The sequence below is a fragment of the Sitodiplosis mosellana genome, unplaced genomic scaffold (genome assembly GCF_009176505.1).
Source record: "Sitodiplosis mosellana isolate CC-2019 unplaced genomic scaffold, AAFC_SMos_1.0 Smas_scaffold_5235, whole genome shotgun sequence".
NCBI lineage: Eukaryota > Metazoa > Arthropoda > Insecta > Diptera > Cecidomyiidae > Sitodiplosis > Sitodiplosis mosellana.
In genome coordinates, this window is record NW_022600477.1 from 42,516 (window position 1) to 61,911 (window position 19,396).

The window sequence follows — 19,396 nt, forward strand, 5'->3', positions numbered from 1 at the left end:
AATGGAACGGTTGAAAATGACGAAATCAGCGAAATTGCACCGTGTTGGTGGTGTTGGTGGTGTTTGTATTCGGAAACGAAACAAGTGACAAAGACGACAAAGCCGACAAGGCAAACACGAATATCAATCGGTGAAAAGGGAGAAAACGGTGATTACAAAAGAATGAAAGAGAAAGCATAATCAGCAACATTGTAAGCATCACTGTTGTGACTATTGCAATAGCTGTGTGTGCGGTGTGTGTGGTGCGTGGCTGTGTGTTTACGCCATTTATGCGTTCTCTTTCATTCCTTTGATCGTGTAAATGGTGCAAATCATTTTTAGCATTTATCTCATTTGTCGCTTTTGATGTTCAGCATCATTCGCCGTTCGATTCATTAGTTTCATCGGTTTCATCTATACTGGCAAGCACCGTCAACCATTGTTGCAATTTCACAAGCGTCTCGAAAATTCGATTAGCCATCATTCGCATAGAAACCACGCCACCAATTGGTTAAATTCGTTCGATTCACTCGATTTACTGTTGTCAAACATTTAAACAAATTTTCCGGATCGAATAATTGAATAGTTGACAGAAAAATATAAAAAAGATTAAACCGTGAAAACCGTCAATTCCGTTTAAACTAAAAGAAAAAAATTTCACTTGAAAACCAAAATGAATCAAGAAAATAGCGGTAAAAGTCTTGACCGTGTACAAGGAAATCGTGGTCGTGGGCGAGGCGGACGAGGAAATCGCAGTCGCGGGCGAGGTAGTCGAGGAAATCGTGGTCGTGGAGGAGCCGGGAGTTCTGGGTGTTCAGATCCCGAATACCGTATGCCGCATGGTTCTGGCCGGGGTGCTCGAGGTGCTCAAGGTGCTCATGGTGGTCGACGTGTTCGAGGTCCCACAATTCAGCGTAAATACGTTCGTCAAATGAGTAAGTGTTATTATTTCGTCACAAAGTTAAAACTATTGCAATAGCTTTTTCTGTTGATTTTATTGAGAAAAAAAATGCAAAAAATATCGAACGTGTAAAAGTGAACATAACCACAATTTATTTAAATAATACACAGCTACCCGGCAAACATCGCGTTTGTTAAAACTACACGGCATAACTCGTGAACGTGAATTGGTTGTGGAATTACCACGAAATATTTTGGCTGATTCGATGAGCTTCTTGAAGCAAACCGAACCGACCATGCAGCGCCGAGCATCCGTCGCTTCATCAAGAAATTTATTTTTGATTGAAGACACAGTGCGCGACTAGGGGAATTTCTCACATTGAAACTGCGTAAACTGAGAAAAACTTCTATGCTTTTAACGAACTGTGGCGGATTTGCTTGCTTTTTGTAGATGTACGTAGATTTGTGTGTATATTGTATACTTACGCAATCTGCGTTACCGACCATATTCATACGAACGTCAAACGTCAAATTTCACTTGAAACGTGAAAAAATGAACAAAAATGGTAAATTCGATTGAAATTTGTATATTTTTTTAATTTTAAATTATTTTATTATATTTTTTATTATATTGAATATTTTAGGATCGAAATATAGATGTTAACTTGTGGAAAAAATTCCTTGGTTGCGAATGTTTGAAAGAAATGTTGATACAAAACGGATTTGAAACTTTGCATAGTTTATTGAACGTAAATGAAGAGACATTAAATCGATTAGAAACCGAAATACAAAAGAACCCTAATATAATCAAAGAATTGAAATGTAGTCATTCAAAAATCTATAATACACAACCAAAATTTAAAATACTTATGGGACATCGATCATTGATTGTTCAATGGTGTGACGAGCTGTCCAAATGTCATAGTGGTCCGAGCACTAGTCGAAAAGAAGCTGAACTGACAAATCATCCAGCGTTTTCCCAAATAATGAGAGAAATTATCCGATCCGCCCTTACAAATCAAGATAAATCTCAAAATGCAAGAAGATTTTCAAAAATGTTGATGGATTTTTCATTGTATTTGTACATCATGGGTGGAAAAGCTTGTTATGAGGTCATTTCGACTAACCTCCCAATTCCAAAAGCAAACACAATCAGTACGTAAAACTATCTTAATGTAGACTGCGAATAACATACTTACTTAATCATTTTGTTCATTAATCCCTTATCACAGTGAAACACATACATTCGGAAAAGGATAGAATAATAGAAGGAGAGTTAAGATCTAAACAGCTGTTAAAACATCTAGAATTGACAAAATCTCCTAAAGCAGTATTTTTGTCAGAGGATGGGTCAGGCATAATCCAAAAGGTAGTCTACGATTCTGCTACGAACCAAATGATTGGACTTGTTTTACCATTCAATGAAACAAACGGCATGCCGCGAACATTTTCGTTTGAAGCGAAATCAGAAGAAGATATAAGAAATTATATGAAGTTACCTCAATCTTCATTGGTTTACATCGTTGTAGCACAGCCACTACAAAGAAATGCACCTCCGTTTGTTCTACAAATATTTGGAACCAATAACAAGTTTGATACTGGTCATGTACTAAAGCGGTGGAAATACATTGTAAATGAGTTAAAAAGGTTAGTTTTCTATAACTTTGCTACAAAAAGTTATTTTCTAGGTTATCTCTCTTTTCTTTTCATTTGACAAAGACGCTAAGTCGTTCTTTATTTATTAATTTGTTATACCAGTCCACTTACTTTGTGCAAATTTACTTTACATCTCCTGTAGATATGAAATTGAGGTAATTGGATTTTCTTCAGACGGTGATGGACGACTTTTGAGAGCAATGAAGAGTATAACTTTATTTGATATGAAACCAAACATCGATGTTATAAAACGAATCCTAGAACAAATTATTTTGAATCCAGCTTGCGTTCAAGACATGATCCATATTGGTACTAAACTAAGGAATCGTTTGTTGAACTCATCAATTGTTCTTTGTATTGGAAATCAAATTGCAACTATTGTCCACATTAAAATGCTTTTAGATGAAGTCAGTAAGGAAATTCACGGTTTGGTTCATACCGATTTATATCCCGAAGATAGACAGAATTTCAAAGCACTTGAAAAGATAATGGATGATCGTGTGATTCAAGCGCTTGAAAACCATGTACCGAATTGTAACGCAACTCTTACATACCTCAAGCTTTGTAAACAAATAGTTTCCAGTTTTATTGACGAAAATTTAGATCCAATTGAAAGGATATACAGGATTTGGAATGCATTGTATTTCTTGCGTTGTTGGCGAAAATCGATAAAAAAAATCCAAAAATCAGACGCTGGCTGAAAATTTCATTTCAGCTAACGCATTTATGTGTGTGGAAATCAATGCTCATGCCCTGGTTCATCTAACTGTAAAACTGCGATCTTCTCAAAACATGTTCCTGCCTAATAAATTCGCGAGTCAGCCATGCGAGCACCTATTTCGGCTTTGTCGCTCAATGGGCACAGTCCAATTCACGAAAATCAACTTTACGTTAAATGAACTCCTCCACTTACAAGCACGAGTCGAAATGACAAATAAAATATGTTATTCATATCCAGAAATCGTATTTCCGAGAATTCAATCGTCATTAGAAACTACATCGAAAATTGTAGAACCTATTTTGCCATCAGATGAACAGATTTCGGAAGCTATGAATAAGGCCCTGGCAGATGCTTTGGCGCAAGCTGAAAAATTCGGAATTTGCCTAACACCAGATGACATTATAGATTGTGAATTGAATACAAATGACGACTTGTTAGATGAAATATTGCAAGAGCCCGATGAAGATGAATGCAGCATAAACGATCCAAATGAAAACAAGGATAAAGACAGCACAGCCGAATCGCATCGAAATATTGAAGTTTGGAACGAAGATGGTTCAGTTAAAGTAGTGCCAAAGAGCACATTGATTTGGATTTTAACTGATTCCAAAGATAGGCTGAGCTCCGATAGACTCAAAAGAGTGCAAGGAAGTGCCGCTAAACGATTAAAGCTCGATCAACCCAATGAATCAAGTACAGCTCTCTTCAAATCAGATCAATTAAAAATCAGCCAATGGGCTATATTCAAAGCTGATGATATTCAAAATGTCTCTGATATACGTAACTACAAAATTTGTTTGATAACCGGATTCAAAATACTTGATAAGAAATCTCGTGAGAAAGGACGTTGGAAGCAATATAAATCGAGTTATGTTCCTGTCAACACAGAAAAAAATCAAACAGTATCGAAAGAACTTAGGTTAGAACTCGGGTTTGATGCTAATACCAGTGACATTTATGTATTGGGCGTTTTTTACACTTGTGATGAAAATGGCATTCTTAGCCCAATTGAAAACATTGGAAAGTTTGCTTTGAAAAATTACTTTGCAACGGTGGCAAAACCCGAAAAAAGAAAGGACGACAACTCTGGCAGAATTGTTTATTTATTACCATGTGGGAACCCTGAGCTGATAAGATTAATTACCGAATTGAACCAAGAAGTAAACAAAAAACCTACAACCTCATTTGAGAAAAACTGATCAATCATGTTAAGAATATTGTATGATTCAAACAATCAAAATAAACATTTTAATTTACAATAGATTTTTGTTTATTCCAAATATCTCTCGCAATTAACTTACGTTAAATGAACTCCCCCACTTGAAGCACGAATAGAAATGGTAAATAAAATATGGTCTTTGTATGGAAAGATACACCACAGGCCATAAGTTTGGATACCCCTATGAATGAATTTGGCCCAAAATTTTTAAATTTCAAACCGCTTGTCCAATTTCAACATGCTATACGTCGTTGGAAAGGTCTCGGAGAGTACGTATCATTTTTGGTATTAAACATCAAAATCGGCCAGCTTTTGGCCAAGATATGGCTGATTGAAGATTTCGGCCAAAAATTACAAACGGCCATATCTAGGCCAAACGCCGGCCGATTTTGATGTTTAATACCACAAATCACGTCTACTTTTCAAGATCTTTCCAATGGCGTATATAACTTTTTAATCCGTTGGCCCGTTTAAGACTTCGGTTTTGGCTTCCACAGCTCAAAGGCCAAAAGATGGCCATAGGCCGGCCAAATGTTATCTTCCAAATCATCCATTCGGTCAGAATTTCGATATACTTTCATATCCAATACTAAATTTCAAGTGAAAATGTTCAAAAAACGTAGAAACAAACGTTTCATAGGGGTATCCAAACTTATGGCCTGTGGTGTACATATATTTCCCGTACCTCATGGAACCAAAAACTTGTATAAAGTATTTCCTCGTGAGAACCAAACACTTTTGCATCAGGTTCTGATGTAAAAGTTTTTGGTTGTCGCGTGAGAATTCCATATAAAATTTTTGGTTCCATTGGGTTCCAAACAAGAGTCGTTAACAATCATCTTACCAATCTCCACAATGAATTAGATTGATTGCCATTCAAATTCTAGTTGAAACAGATTCAAATTCAAAACAAAAAAGGTGCGAATTTTTGTTGAATTAGTAATGAGATTTAACGAGATTTTATTAACTTTTCATTTTTTGGATAGGCATTTGACATGTATTATACGAATCAATTTTTTTGGTTTCACTTTTCAGCAAAAATTGAAATTTAAGTTGACTGCAAGTTTACAGAATAGTTCGTTAATAAAGGCAAATAAGTATTCGATACGGATCCGATTGGTTCATTGTTATATTGTGAGTTATATCCTAGGTTATATCGTTACGTTACCAACTGAGAAAGAGATCGATTCTGAAACCGGCAGGGCCCGATTAAACTGAACTATTCTTCTAGCTATTCTTTAGACTAATCTTCCACTACGAATTCACTGGATTCGCAATTCATCGCGTTCAAACCACCACCATAAATTGGGCATCGAACTTCTTCACCTTCTTCAGTGCTAGCTTCAATGTTTCTTTTTTTGAGTTTCGAGCCCTTTCTAGAGCGCTTTTTTTTCGGTTGGGAAGATACCAAAGGGGAAGATGATGGCTGAACATCTCTTTGAAGTTGTGCTACCCACCGAGACATCTGTGCTAATTCTTCACTGGTGAACTTGTTTGGCCGATCAATTACAAGCTCTTTTTCCTCATTCGAGCGCAGATACTTTGTCCGAGCTGAAATCACGCCATCTTCATTTATTTTCAGCCAGACTTTGAATTTTTCTTCGTGTTTTGGTGCTGGGTGAATGCCTTCCATACACATTGATCCCAAAATTGTGTTGCCATCCAGATGCAAATTTTCTCCCTCAAAAACTTCGAATCTGGCTCTTTGTTGGTTATCTTTCGACGTGCACCCATTCCTTGGTTCTTCCACTGGAAATGGCGTGTTGCGGGGTATTAACGGAGTACATACTTTGTTCGGTCCAACCAAGCCAATGGTAAGTGGTGTTGAGTTACGCAAATACATGTTTGGTGCGCCCGGCATTTTCTTCAGGACCGCACCATAAATGCACGCACCGTGAGCGATCGCCTCCATAGGATTGACTTCTGTTGACAAATCCTTTTCAAAAAAATCCTTGAGACATGTTCTGATGAAGGGAGTTTGAGAGCACCCGCCCACCAGAACGACTTTGCTTATTTCATCTTTTTCGACATCGGCGTCGTGGAGGGCATTTTTGACACATTCCATTGCTGATGCGACATATCCGCTTATCATTCGTTCATACTCGCCACGTGTTATTGTAATGCTGTTGTCGCCGATGTTGATTTCTGCGCTCTCAACCGACGACAATTGTTTGATGGCCTTTTCGCAAGCTGTGCGAATCATTAACATTGTAGCGTGTGTTTCTTTGCCAAGTCTTTTGACAGTATAATTCATTAACCGGCCGATAAAATTTGCACTCCCCAGGTGTGTGTTACCATTGGTGGACAATACATGGTAACACCCGGTCGAGCTAATATCGACAATGGCAATGTCAAAAGTGCCGCCACCTGAAAACAAAATATATCTTAATAAGTATATTGAAATGGGGACTGTACATGGAACCAAAAACTTTTATTTAGGATTTCCACTGAGAACCAAACACTTTTGCATCAGGTTCTGACCTAAAAGTTTTTGGTTGTCGCATGAGAATTCCATATAAAATTTTTTGGTTCCATTGGGTTCCGAGCAAGAGTCGTCAGCTGTATTTGGAGCAGCCTAGGGACTGCCGTTGTCGTATGGGAATACACCCTTTAGAACCAAACAAACAATTTTCTGAGGTTATTTTACTCTAGATTTTACTTACCTAAATCATAAACCAAGACCTTCCCCTCTAGGCCACAGCCCGATGCAAATCCAAATGCCAGAGCGGCTGCTACTGGCTCTGGGATGATTTTTAACACGTTCAGACCAACCATTTCACCGGCGATTTTCGTTGAATTCCTTTGGTCTTCGGAAAAGTATGCCGGCACTGTAATGACCACATCTTTGACCTAGTAAAAAAAACGAAAAAAACGTGTAAATTTTAGTACTGAACGCAATATAATCTTATGTTCAATGCGAGCATACTATGAAGATGACAGGGTTTTTGCTTACCTGTTGTCCGCGAGCAGTGGCGATGTCTTTTAATTTCGTTAAAATAATCGCTGCGACTTCTTCTGGGCTTATTTGTCTTTCTGAGTCATCTACAACGACTTTGAATTTTGGATGTTTGCCTTCGGTGATGGGCTAGTGCGCCCAATTGCTCTTTTTGATTCGAAAATCGTGTTTTCTGGATTTTCTTCTTGTTGCTTAATGGCATTCTTCCCAATTGAAACACCCGATTTCGTAAAACCTACGCATGACGGTGTTGTGGTTTCTCCATACTCATTAGCTAACACGTTTACTTTGCCGTGATCCCAAAATGCGATCAGCGAATTGGTCGTTCCGAGGTCGATACCAAATATTTTATTTTTAGCCATATCTGCCTTTGTATGGCGATGTATGGAAACACCTAGGGAAACACAAAACAACAATAAACGTTGACTTTTCGAAACTAAAAACTATAATACTGTCAAAACTACGTTCAAAGTCCTTTTTTGCTATTCAAATGCTATGCAGACAAAGAATTCGCTAGACTTAATACTAGACTTAATAGTTTTCTTATGTGCAGCTAAAACCAACAAAGTACACGAAAAAAATGGCAGCCATTAAACAATTTCGTTATTGTTGACGTCGACTTCTTAATCTATGCGCATTTATAGTTATATGCTTGTGTTTGTGTTTGTGTGCAACAATGTGGACTGGACCAAAAACAGCATAAAACTGAACTCTCCACAGAACTGTCAAACTAGTTGTCAACGCAAACGCAAAGGCATTAATATTTCAACATTGAATGCAGCGTCAAAATATTCGCAGAACATTGACTAAATTGTTTTCTCTAGCATTTTGTTTTTTTTGGCATGTTAGTTGGCATATTTCAAGGAATATTGTTGGCGATTTCATTCCGATCTACATTTCAATTGCTAATTGAAGCATAAAATTTCATTGTGTACAACATAGAAAAAAGGGAAGTGCGTTTTAGACTAGGTTTTAGAGTGATTTGATTGAAACTAAGAACATTCTATAGAATGATGAAGGAAAATGTGCAGCAAATGGGAAAGGCTAGGGGAAAGGAAGATTTGCAGTATTTCGTAGCGCAGGTGAATTATTCATTTATATCATTTTCGTTTGTCTTCACGAACCAATGTAACCATCAGTTGGATACTGAAATAGCGCTAAAAATAAGGAAATACATGTAATGTTTACTATGTCTTTGATAGTATTCGAATTCGTCTGATCTTACTGCAACAGAGAACCAATGCAACGTCGTTTGGAAATCAACATTCAACTTTTTGCAAGTGCCCAGAAGTGAACTAAGTAGCGAAAGTGAAGGAAGTATGGAAGCATTCAGCATTCATCGAGATAGTTTGGCTGCGATTCAAATATTATCACGCAACAAAAAGCAATTAAATGAAACGATAACCGTTGATCAATTCGATACACTGCTAAATATTGCCAACATTGGACGCACCAATAAAGAAGACATCAACCAAGACATCAACGATTCGGCCATTGTCGTTGAAGCACTCAAATGCTTATACAATTTGGTATACGAAAGCAATAACTGCCGAATTATATGCTTGAAAAGTGAGGCTATCAATGGCATCGTGCGTCGATTAAGAACCTACATTAGTACTAGCATTAGTATCTACAGGTGTGTTCATAGATTTGTAATGAAACAATTTTTTTTCTTTTATCTCTCAACTTTCTGAATTCCTCTAGCGAGGAATTGACCGATTAAATTACACTGAACTTATGAGATTTTGAATAAAATTGAAATTTTTCCGATTTTTTGTGTTTTTTTGCAGGGATAAAAATCTTACATGGGATATGCAATATTTCGATATGAAGTTGTTATTCTTAATAACGGCGATAGATCCCGATGGGCGCACTAAGGTTCGAGATGATCAAAATGGTCTGATTTGCCTGGTGAGAATGATTGAATTAATGATCAAAGAACAATTCAACCTCCAGACTAGCCTCCAGAATAGACCCCAAGAACTGAACGATCGCCAAGTCAATTTAGTAATTGAAATTATGAAGGTGCTATTCAATTTCACTTCGGTTGCTACCGAGAAAATCGGAGATATTCAATTCCGTGGATTGGCCGTTGTATTACATGATTTGTTGCTGCTTCGTGCTGCGTCAGAGGAAAAACATATCGAGCTATGGTCGAACACAATCAATTTGCTTACAACTGTGCCAACCGCCTGCTATTCTGAGCTTGTCATACCGATGCATATTCATGTCGATTCCCTTGTCAATGGAATCAACTGGGGACAGAAAATCAGTGCCATACGTTGTGATATCGAAATGTTTGGTAATACCGTAAAGCATAATGCTGAGACAATTGAGGACGATCGAAACGGAACAATCTGACAAGGAGATGCCGAAGGAAGCCAATGTGTGCCAAATCGAATCCTCCAAAAAAGTGCCAAAAAAGCTATCAAAAAAGTTATGTGAAATCAAATCAAAGCAATCTGCCAAGGAGATGTCGAAGAAAGCTAAGGTGCGCCCAACCAAATCCAGTCGATCTTCGAAGAGTCTGCCGACAACAGAATGCCCGGATTGCGGCAAAACCATAACAAAAAAAGGGTTAGAGCGACACCAAAAAGAACAGCACAGAGGGGATAAATTAAAATGTGCATTATGTGATTTCGCAACAAAAAGACCAGCATACCTGGATGATCATATTCGGCGGAAACACTTCGAAACTATGAAAATGGGACGACCAAGCAGAAAAGAAAATCAGAAACGTTCTTCTAGACGTCCTCGAAGTCCCTTCCGAGCGCATACTTTCGTTAACCGCCACCAAAATTCACTTACAATGATCGCGCAGACTAGCACAGTGGCTAGCGCTCAGGAACAATTGCTAGAACGTTTGCATCATGGTTTTAATGTGTTAGAAGAATCCAGAAGGAAAAATGAAATCGAAGTGTCCAAAATAAAAACTCGCGTTACTATGGTTGAGAGTAAACAACATCAAGATAAACTGCCAGAAGATAGATCAATCCCATCATTGCTGACATTTTTAAATTTGAAAGACGATTGCACAAAAAAGGACATCGATTCCACCATCAACTTACGTCTTATGGAAATAAGTTCTGAGTCAACCGTCAGTAGTGATATATTCACAACAAGTGAAATGACTAAGGAAAGACGAGAGCAACTTGCGATGTTCTATAACGACGCCAGTAACAAACTCCACAAATGGCGAAGAAATAGAGACTACTCGAAATAAAGTACAATCATGACAGATTAAATAGTAAAATGATTTGTGTAACACATGACGAACATTGGTCTGAAAATTGAAAGATAAATAAAACTGAAACTAAAACTCAAATTTCCAATTTTATATGAATTTTCATTTGTTGTTCTAAATGTAAATGGCAATCATTCTAATTCATTGACTAATAAATTTGTTTATTTAGAGAAGAAGTATTCGATTTCTAGCAAATTTACCACCACATGAAAAGAAATCGCTTGGCGAAAAAAAACATAAATAACTAGAATAAAAATTCAGCGTCCGCCAAACTTATTGAATAGTCCATTCGCATTTGTTGATTGATCTGATTTGAAGAGAGTTAGAGTTACTTTATTCAACTCATTGCATTGGGCTAGTCAAGTTAAATTCGTTCGAAAGCAATTTATTGCACCATCTTCAGTCTATCAGCTCAGCTTACCTTTGGAATAAGTTGACATCTAAATAAATGAGCTATTAGTACCATACGTACTATTTTCATTGAACCATCGCTGTTCCAAAGTTCAATATTTCGAGGCGATTTGGCTATGCTATCATTTTTCTTTGCTTTCATTCATATCTTATATAAAAATTTTAAAATAGTTCAATATGTTATTGTCTTAGTTTTATTATTTATATTCCTTTTGATCAACAAAATTACATGAGACCGCTAGTGAGGCCGCTAGTGAGGCCGAAAACTTAGACAAATCTTATGTTTGAAAATTAGAATCGACTGACGAATAAATTTTGGAAAATATCACTTTTGACTCAAGTATTATTACTATAGTATTTATAGTATTAGTCTTTACATTTGAAAATTGAAATATTTTTTACTCTGGAGACAATACGATATAAATTGAATTAAAGTGGTGACAATACGATATAAATTCATTTGGTGGCTAGAGTTGTGTGTCTGATTTGGAGTTGTGTGTCTGATTCTCAAGAAGTCTTTCGCTGCTCGATCAAATAATTCAAAATCTGTTGTTTGCAGTTTTCAATCCGTTCTTGATTGTTGTCTGTTCGCAACTTTAACAAATCTGCAAATGAATTTTTGGATGAGCGAAATCGAATTAGATAAATGAATTCAAGAACAAAATATTGGTAATGGATATTATTTCTAAAAAAAAATTCTTAAACTCACCGGTGAGAAAATTCATAGCTTCACGGTCAAAATCTCCTTTCTTCACATTATCGGGCGATAGAATCGAAAGAAGAGCAGTCAGAGCAAATCGAAAATCACAAGATGTATCATTGCGCGAATCACCTTCTTCATGTGAATTCCATGTCTTCAGTGTATTCAAAACATCAACATTTATCTCGATGAGTTTACCCCCAATTTCATAGACACGTCCACGTTTCTATATCACGAAAAGGATTAATTAAATATAGCACAACATTCTTCTTTATATCTTCTTCAAAACTAAAAAGCCCTGCCATGAAGTAAAAGGGAGATTAGCTGTGGAACCCATTGGAACCAAAAATTTTTCAATGAAATTCTTGTGTGGGAACCAAAAACTTTTGTACCAGAACCTAATACAAAATTGTTTGGTTCCCATATGAGATACCTTATTAAAAATGTATGGTTCTAGATTTGGTTCGATGAGGTTTTGAGCAAACAACAATTAGAATAGATTGGATTCATACAACACTCACCGTTATTATGTAGGGCATATCTCCTGATACTTCATCGTCTTTGTGTTTCACCAAACCTTGTGCCGTTGAATGTAGTGGACGGGGCATAATTTCATCAATCATCAAGAAATCGTCTTCATCGCTCTCGTAGTCTAGCTCGTAGTTGTCGTTCTGTTGTATATTCACTTGAACCTGAGCAAGAACTTGAGCTTGTGGAACTTGGCTTGGAATGTTGCTGTTCGCTGTGTCTTGCACTTGGCTGTTCGATTCTTGATTCGGTTGAAACTGAGCTGAAGGCTGAACTTGTATGTTTTCGACTTGCTCTGAATTTCGACGTGAGCTTGCCAGATGGTTTTGCATAAGCTGCTCTATTTCTGCAGCATGCACATCAGAATAACTGAATATCGGTTGAGATGGTACTTGATATACTGATTTAGTGTCAGTTTCATCATGCACGTTGCTGGAACCACTTGAAGGACCGCTTTCTAGACCGTTTTGAGCACTGGTAGCATCGCCGGATACAACGTTTTGCTCATGGGTATCTAGGTTTTGATCATAATCAAACTCAACAAATGTTTCGACAGTAAAATCATCAGCATGCGTTGTGACCATCGTTGACGTAGTCACTTCTCTAGACTCTTCTGAGAATAGAAACCAAAATTAAATTAAATCAAATATTTTGGGTTGTATTTCCTAGAATATTTCTAGGAATATTTTGGAATCTAATTCAAGTCTTTTTAGAAACAAATTGTGATATGAAAAATCTATTTTCATCAATTACCTGAATTAACAGAGGTGGCAGACACTGTGTTAATAAAATCATTCAATGTTGATTGTCGTTGCGTTGATCGGGCGGTACTTCCGAAAAAACTTGCCAATCTTGTGGCCTTTGAACGCGATCCACCATTTGATCTTGGTCTGCACATTTTTGCAGGATTGTAACATACAGGTGAAGTACGTCGACGTTTCTTGTTATACGATACCGCCTCGGCAAAACTCACTAAATCAAAAACGGCAATTTTAGTTTGATTGGGAAAGAATTCAAAACTACATCTGGGAAATATTTTTTCAACTCGAATTACTACACAAGACTATTCACTAAACTTACAATTAACGTGTCGAATTTTGCAGTCATACCACCCTTCCTCTGGAAATCTGAACACACGTCTACGCATAGCCAATGTGTCGAACCGAATAGGCATGTACGACGCCAGTGGAATACCATCAGCGCTCATAGCCTCTTCTTCTTCAGACCAAAATGTTTTGAACTTTGTATTTGATCGCACGCCGTTATTCATAAATTCTTCGAGGTATAGTTCAATGTCATTGATCCACGAATGTGGAACAATCACATTTTGTTTTGCACCCAAAATGAATATGACAAAGTACATGCTGATGATTTTCGATACAGTGCTTTTTTTTGAGGTTAAGTTGTCAAATACAGTCAATTATTTATTGTTTTTCGTGCTGTTTAAGAGAAATAATTCGATTGTTCTATTATTGTCAAGAGTTTTTAAATTATTTTGATTTCAATCATAAAATAATTAAATCGATCAAGTTGATTTTTTCGGTTGTACCTCCCAACCTACCTCAAAATTTGTTCAACAACCGTTAGAACATTTTCATTTGCACGCTGGAAGCCAGGCTGAATTTGGGTGGGATTTTGATTTGAATTTTGATTTAGCTGGGCTTTTGGTCGTAGTTTTATTAATTCGGAATGCCGTAATGTGTGCTGAATGTAATTACTTATGTGCCAATTTGATTTGTACAGATTTTTAATACTTAAGTCACAGAACAAACACTTCACTGTACATTCCGCACCGTCATCGGTCAAAGTCAAAAGGTCAATATGCTCAACGGTAATTTCACAATCGAAATTTTTATTTTCAAAAAATGAATTTATTTTTGTTATCAATCGTTTGCTCAAAACTTCAACGTCCAACTCTGTACCTAGCTCTGTGCCCGATTCTTCGTTCGATTGTGGTTTTTTATTATTTTTTCTCCTTTTTTTCTCTTGAGTCTTTTGATTTTTTTGTCTTATTGTTTCTGGTATATTTAATAAGAGCTCACGGTGTCCGATTAAAAATTTGAACTCGTCATTTGGATTTAGAGTTTTTTTTATCGTATACCGTATTCTTTAATAGTTCTGGGTTTGTGACCAAATCACGCTCAATTTTTGTAATCTTATCTTCGTTCAATAAAATTAAAGCGGATTCACAATCAAAACCAAAGTTCAATAAAATATTTTTTAGAAAAGACGGATACTTTGAGCCAATAAATTTTTCTAACCGCACAAAGACGTTACTTACTCTCGACATGACCAAAAATGAAATGAATTCTGAAATAAACCAATGCCTTGACGGTTCTTTCAAGTCTACACTCACGTATACAATAGAGTATACAAAGTCGGCAATGCAGATGACATTTCAAATTCCGACATCTCTCACATCTTCCACAGTTTCACACATCTTTATGAATTCAGTGAAATCAATGACATCTGGTTCACATAAAAAGAGAAATTTATACTGACTGCAGCAGATTTACTAGAAACTGTGTGAACTATCTGACTACATTGAAGTTTTGTGAAACTGCCTGAGATGTTTCAAACTATTCCGATGAGAAATTCCCCTAGGTGCGCGAAGCCGGATACGATTACTTCAGAAAAATTCCACGGTCAAATCAGGTGCAAGTGGCCGAACGCCCGAAACCGTCTCAATTCCGTGTAAACGAAGGTGCCGGTCCCAGCGGTGTCAGCAATGCTCGCAACCAAGTGAAAGATCGCCCGAAACCGTCTCAATTCCGTATAAACGAAGGTGCTGGCCCCAGCGGTGTCAGAAATGCTCGCAACGAAACCATCGCAAAGCGTCCAACGAGCCCAATTCAATATGAAAATATTGAATATTTACAATCGGATGACTCGGATGACTCAAACGATGGTTTGCTCGAAGCCGATGAAGCCGACGATTTGGCGGCGCTGACCATTGCAACGGTCGACCCGACCGATTATTTTTCGTTCAGTTTTGACGAATACGATGGTTTGGACGGTCTGGAATATTTATTTGATCAGAACGATGAATACGATGGTTTGGACGGTGTGGAATTTTTATTCGATCAGACAACACATCATGATCCGGCAACCATTGCAGTGGTCGACGAATATGATTCATTGGATTCATTGATAGCTAACAACGAGTACGATGGGTACGATGGTTTAGAATATCTATTCGATGAAGCCGACGATGATCAAGTTGCCCACCACGCTGGTGAGTTTTTAATTGTCTCAAATGTATATTGTATTAAATTTTACTCATTTTCTCAATTTATTCATTGACAGTCGACGAAGATACTCCAAAGGTTGTTGCAACAGTTGGTAAAATCAACAAGGCTCGACCTCAACTTTTCAATGACTTTGAACCTTTTGAACGGCTCGCGAATACACCATTCAGCATGACCGGTCGGCCAAGTTCCATGTCGGTCGACTCAAATATAAATCGGGAAATTACATCGGATGAATTACGATTGGCCATTGCTTCGATCAAATCAAGACCACGCCGTGTCTCTGTCACACCAAGCCTGTCCAGCATCCCTGAAGAAGCTGAAGAAAGTGACGATGAATTTCTCGATTCACTTTTCCGTTGAAAAATCAACCATCATTTTTTTTCAAAATGTTTCTCTTAAAATTTTGAATAAAATTAAATAAAAATATCTTTCGAATTTTGCGGCTTTTGACAATTAAAAAAAACATTCTCTCTCAGTCAGACCTTACAATGTTTTATCAGCATGGTCGGAAAGCAAGTCAATCATCTCAATTGATTATAATTTTAAATAAGGCAACTTGAAAAATCAACTGTAAATGCTACAATTTACATTATCATCGTACACAAATTATTCGCATTAGATTCTTTTCCCCAAAATCAGAGATTTAATATCGTCTGCGTGTATCTAGAACAGGTAATATTGGTACACGGTAGATTATTTATGAAGTTTATGACACAAAGTGATACGACTAAACAATTTTCTGAAATTGTCCTAAAATACATCATTCACATACTCTCATCAATGGAATAACAATATAAAAGCTTGTCAAACGTTCTTTTTCAGGATTTAATCAGTCGCTATTGGTGCGTATATATTCTGAAAATAATAAAAACACCCGATACTCGTGCCTTTTATGCGTCATTTATCATCTTAATGGGAAACACATGTGTTTTAAATATAATCAATTTGTTTTATTAGTTTTACCTTCCTTCGGCTGCAAAGTACCGCCAGTTGATGGGAATAATTTAAATGCATGTTGTTTACACGCCACCTTTCGCGGCTTAACGCTTCATTGGTTAGATCGCTAAAATCTAAATGACAAAAAATATTGATCGGCGGTTTGATTTTCGAAGAATCAGAAGATTCGAACGAAAAAATTTGTTCAGACCAAAATGTTAAGTAGAGCAATCACATTCTTATTCAAATTTACCTCTAAGAAGTGATAATGGTAACTCTTGACTATTTAATTTGCCTAAAATCCATCTCGGTTCATCGGCCACTACCCAAATGTCGTTCAATGACTCGGCACCAGCGTTGGTCAAATAAACGGTGATCGGTATAATTTCGCCAGCCAACACTTCGGTCGCTATTTGTGTAAAGCTGACATGAAGAGCGGGTGCTGGTGGTAGTATTGCTAAATTTTATTTCTTATCATATTGAGATGGTTTATCAGCTGCCGATGGTCCATCTGGTTTAATGACAGGTGCCTCAAAATCAATTTTTCCCCATAGACTGGATGTCTCCTTTGTGGCCCAATGGAAATTACTCGAATTTAGAAATTATTCCACTCATTTTGTTTATGGCATATTCTCACCAATTTTCCAACTACTGCTTGTATATCCAAAGTAGTTCGATCATTAATCGACGATTTTGGAGTCATTTTTGTGGCGTCTCCACTCGCATTTAATTTGTATTATAGAAGCTTGCTTGTCAAAGTTCAAACATCATTGCAAACATATGGAAGTGGAGGAAATGACGCCAAGCTGCACGAGGTTATTTCCGATATGATGTGGCGTCAATTTCATTACAAGCACTTTTTTCTCGTGTTAATTCAATTTAATCTGTTTGATGAATGTGGAGGCTACAATGGTATAAATGCTGCTTCGATCTTCGGTGCCAACGTCGTTTTTGAAAATATTTCGATTCGTAAATACTTCGCCATTTTGATTTGTAAATGTCCACAGCAAATTGATATCGTCAAATGTGATCGGCGGTTTAATGGTGTTTTCCAATGCGAAACTGATTTCTATTGGTTCTGTTTGGGAGAAAAAAGAACGTGGCATATGTAAGCAACCGGATATTTCGATAAAAATGTCAATTGAATTGAACTCAGTTGAATGCTGAAATACCTCCTTTTATGCTTAGCGGACTATCACTGGTCGGCAATTGATATGTAAATAATGATCGATTCGGCTTGAAAATCATAATCGATTTGCTCGATGCAGATTGAGCGGCAATCCATTCCAGTTTATTCCATTTCCATTCGTCAGCAGCCTCACTCAATTCAATAGAATGATATAAAGGTATAGATATGTAGTATGTATGATACTATGTGCAATACTGTGTGTGCACGTGCGAGTCTGATATATGTAATGAGTGCAATCAAAGACGATGTGTTAAGTGTGAGGTGCGACGACAGACTAACTGTCGTGTGTCTTTATTAACATATTCGTGTCGCATATTACACCTCCCTTTTTTTACAATTTTTTTAAAATGGAATTAAAGCTAACTTCTTTAAAAAGGGGGTGGCCTAGTTCCCTAGTTCCCTGTTTTTTAAAAACTTTAATTTTATTTAAAAAAAAAATTACAGTCGTTTACGTCGTTTTGCTATTTTTTTGTTTTTTTCTTTTACATTTTTTTTTTCGTTTTAATTTTTTTTCAATTTATATTTTTTCAATAGATTTTTAATGAACTTACTTTGTTTAACAAAAGATAAATTCGATTTTAATATGAAAATTTACTGTTTAAAAATGATAAAATATTACTGATTTGTTTTGTTTAAAATAATAGAAATGAAAATGATAAAAATTATTGAATTATTTTGATTAACATAGTAGAAATTGAAAATGTAAAATTAACCTAGTTTGAATTTACGTTTAAATTTAACGAAATTGAAATTGAAACTTATTTTATTTTGATTATATGCTTTGATTAACAATTTATATAATTCAAGAAATGAAACTTATCTACTATATTGATTATGAATGCTCTTATGCATAAAACTTAGCTGTTCGATTTTTATGGACTTTTATAAGGGACGAACCCCAATTCCGGACCGCTACCCTGTGTGAGCCCATAACTTTGTCAAAAGTTAACTTTTTTTCAAATTTTAAATTCTCTACGTTAAATAGACCTCACGAACTTTCATTTTTTCAATATCAACGGAGGATTCAGTCATTTGGAAAAAAAATTTGATTATGATCAAAAAATAGTTGGTTTTTTTGAAAAAAAAATGTCCATTATTGTGGACCATGTCTTTATTGGCTTTATTTATGAACATTTATGAGGTATAATGGTTATAAATGCTTAAAAATGAATGAAATAAGATTGTTTTAAGAAATTTTAAGAAAATTGGCGAAAGCAATCATTCAGATTCGCAGTTTGGGCACACGAATGTGTTGGGAGATGCATAAACGCATTTCAAATGAACTTCACGTTGGCATTCGATGCATTTGGCCGTATTTTGCGCGGTACACTTTTCTGGCATATCTTCATAGCACAGAATGCAGAAATCAATGTCACGGGTTGGACGAGCAGCACGTCCGGCTTGCCGAGTTGGCCGACCACGGGCCGATGATCCTTTGCGTTTCTTCGCTGCTGGTCCTTTGTTTGCCCCTTTTGCCACCCGTTCTTCGGCCTTTTTACGCTTGGCGTCAGCTTAAATAAGAAGGCAGGGCGCCAAGCCCTAACCCCAGAAGGGGTGGGGGGCGCCCTTGGGGGAAACGGGCTTGAAAAAGGGACGCCAAGGGCGCCCGGGGCTTGGGGGGCGCCCTTGGGGGTCGCCTTGGGGTTAAGCCCTTGGGCTTAAAAAATAATAAAATGCGTTCTCCAGATGAGAAATGTCAAATTTGA

At 36.9% G+C, this 19,396-nt stretch overlaps 3 protein-coding genes across 3 annotated transcripts; 1 reads left to right on the plus strand and 2 right to left on the minus strand.

Annotated features, from left to right (window-relative positions):
- Positions 1-5,712: 5,712 nt before the first annotated feature.
- On the minus strand, positions 5,713-7,889 carry LOC129572576 (chaperone protein DnaK-like). The gene is made up of 4 exons (XM_055452563.1): positions 7,671-7,889; positions 7,429-7,560; positions 7,139-7,325; positions 5,713-6,842 (listed from the first exon to the last, which is right to left on the minus strand). The coding sequence occupies exons 1-4, from the start codon at positions 7,791-7,793 to the stop codon at positions 5,719-5,721; spliced, it is 1,566 nt and encodes a 521-aa protein (XP_055308538.1). The 5' UTR covers positions 7,794-7,889; the 3' UTR covers positions 5,713-5,718.
- Positions 7,890-8,444: 555 nt separating this feature from the next.
- On the plus strand, positions 8,445-9,792 carry LOC129572577 (synembryn-like). The gene is made up of 4 exons (XM_055452564.1): positions 8,445-8,513; positions 8,634-9,067; positions 9,222-9,342; positions 9,388-9,792. Exons 1-4 carry the CDS (start codon positions 8,445-8,447, stop codon positions 9,790-9,792), a joined length of 1,029 nt encoding a protein of 342 aa, XP_055308539.1.
- A 1,766-nt stretch (positions 9,793-11,558) lies between these two features.
- LOC129572578 (uncharacterized) lies at positions 11,559-13,749 on the minus strand. Its single transcript, XM_055452565.1, has 5 exons — positions 13,395-13,749; positions 13,068-13,286; positions 12,308-12,927; positions 11,796-12,012; positions 11,559-11,691 (listed from the first exon to the last, which is right to left on the minus strand). Exons 1-5 carry the CDS (start codon positions 13,675-13,677, stop codon positions 11,594-11,596), a joined length of 1,437 nt encoding a protein of 478 aa, XP_055308540.1. The 5' UTR covers positions 13,678-13,749; the 3' UTR covers positions 11,559-11,593.
- Between the last annotated feature and the right edge of the window lie 5,647 nt (positions 13,750-19,396).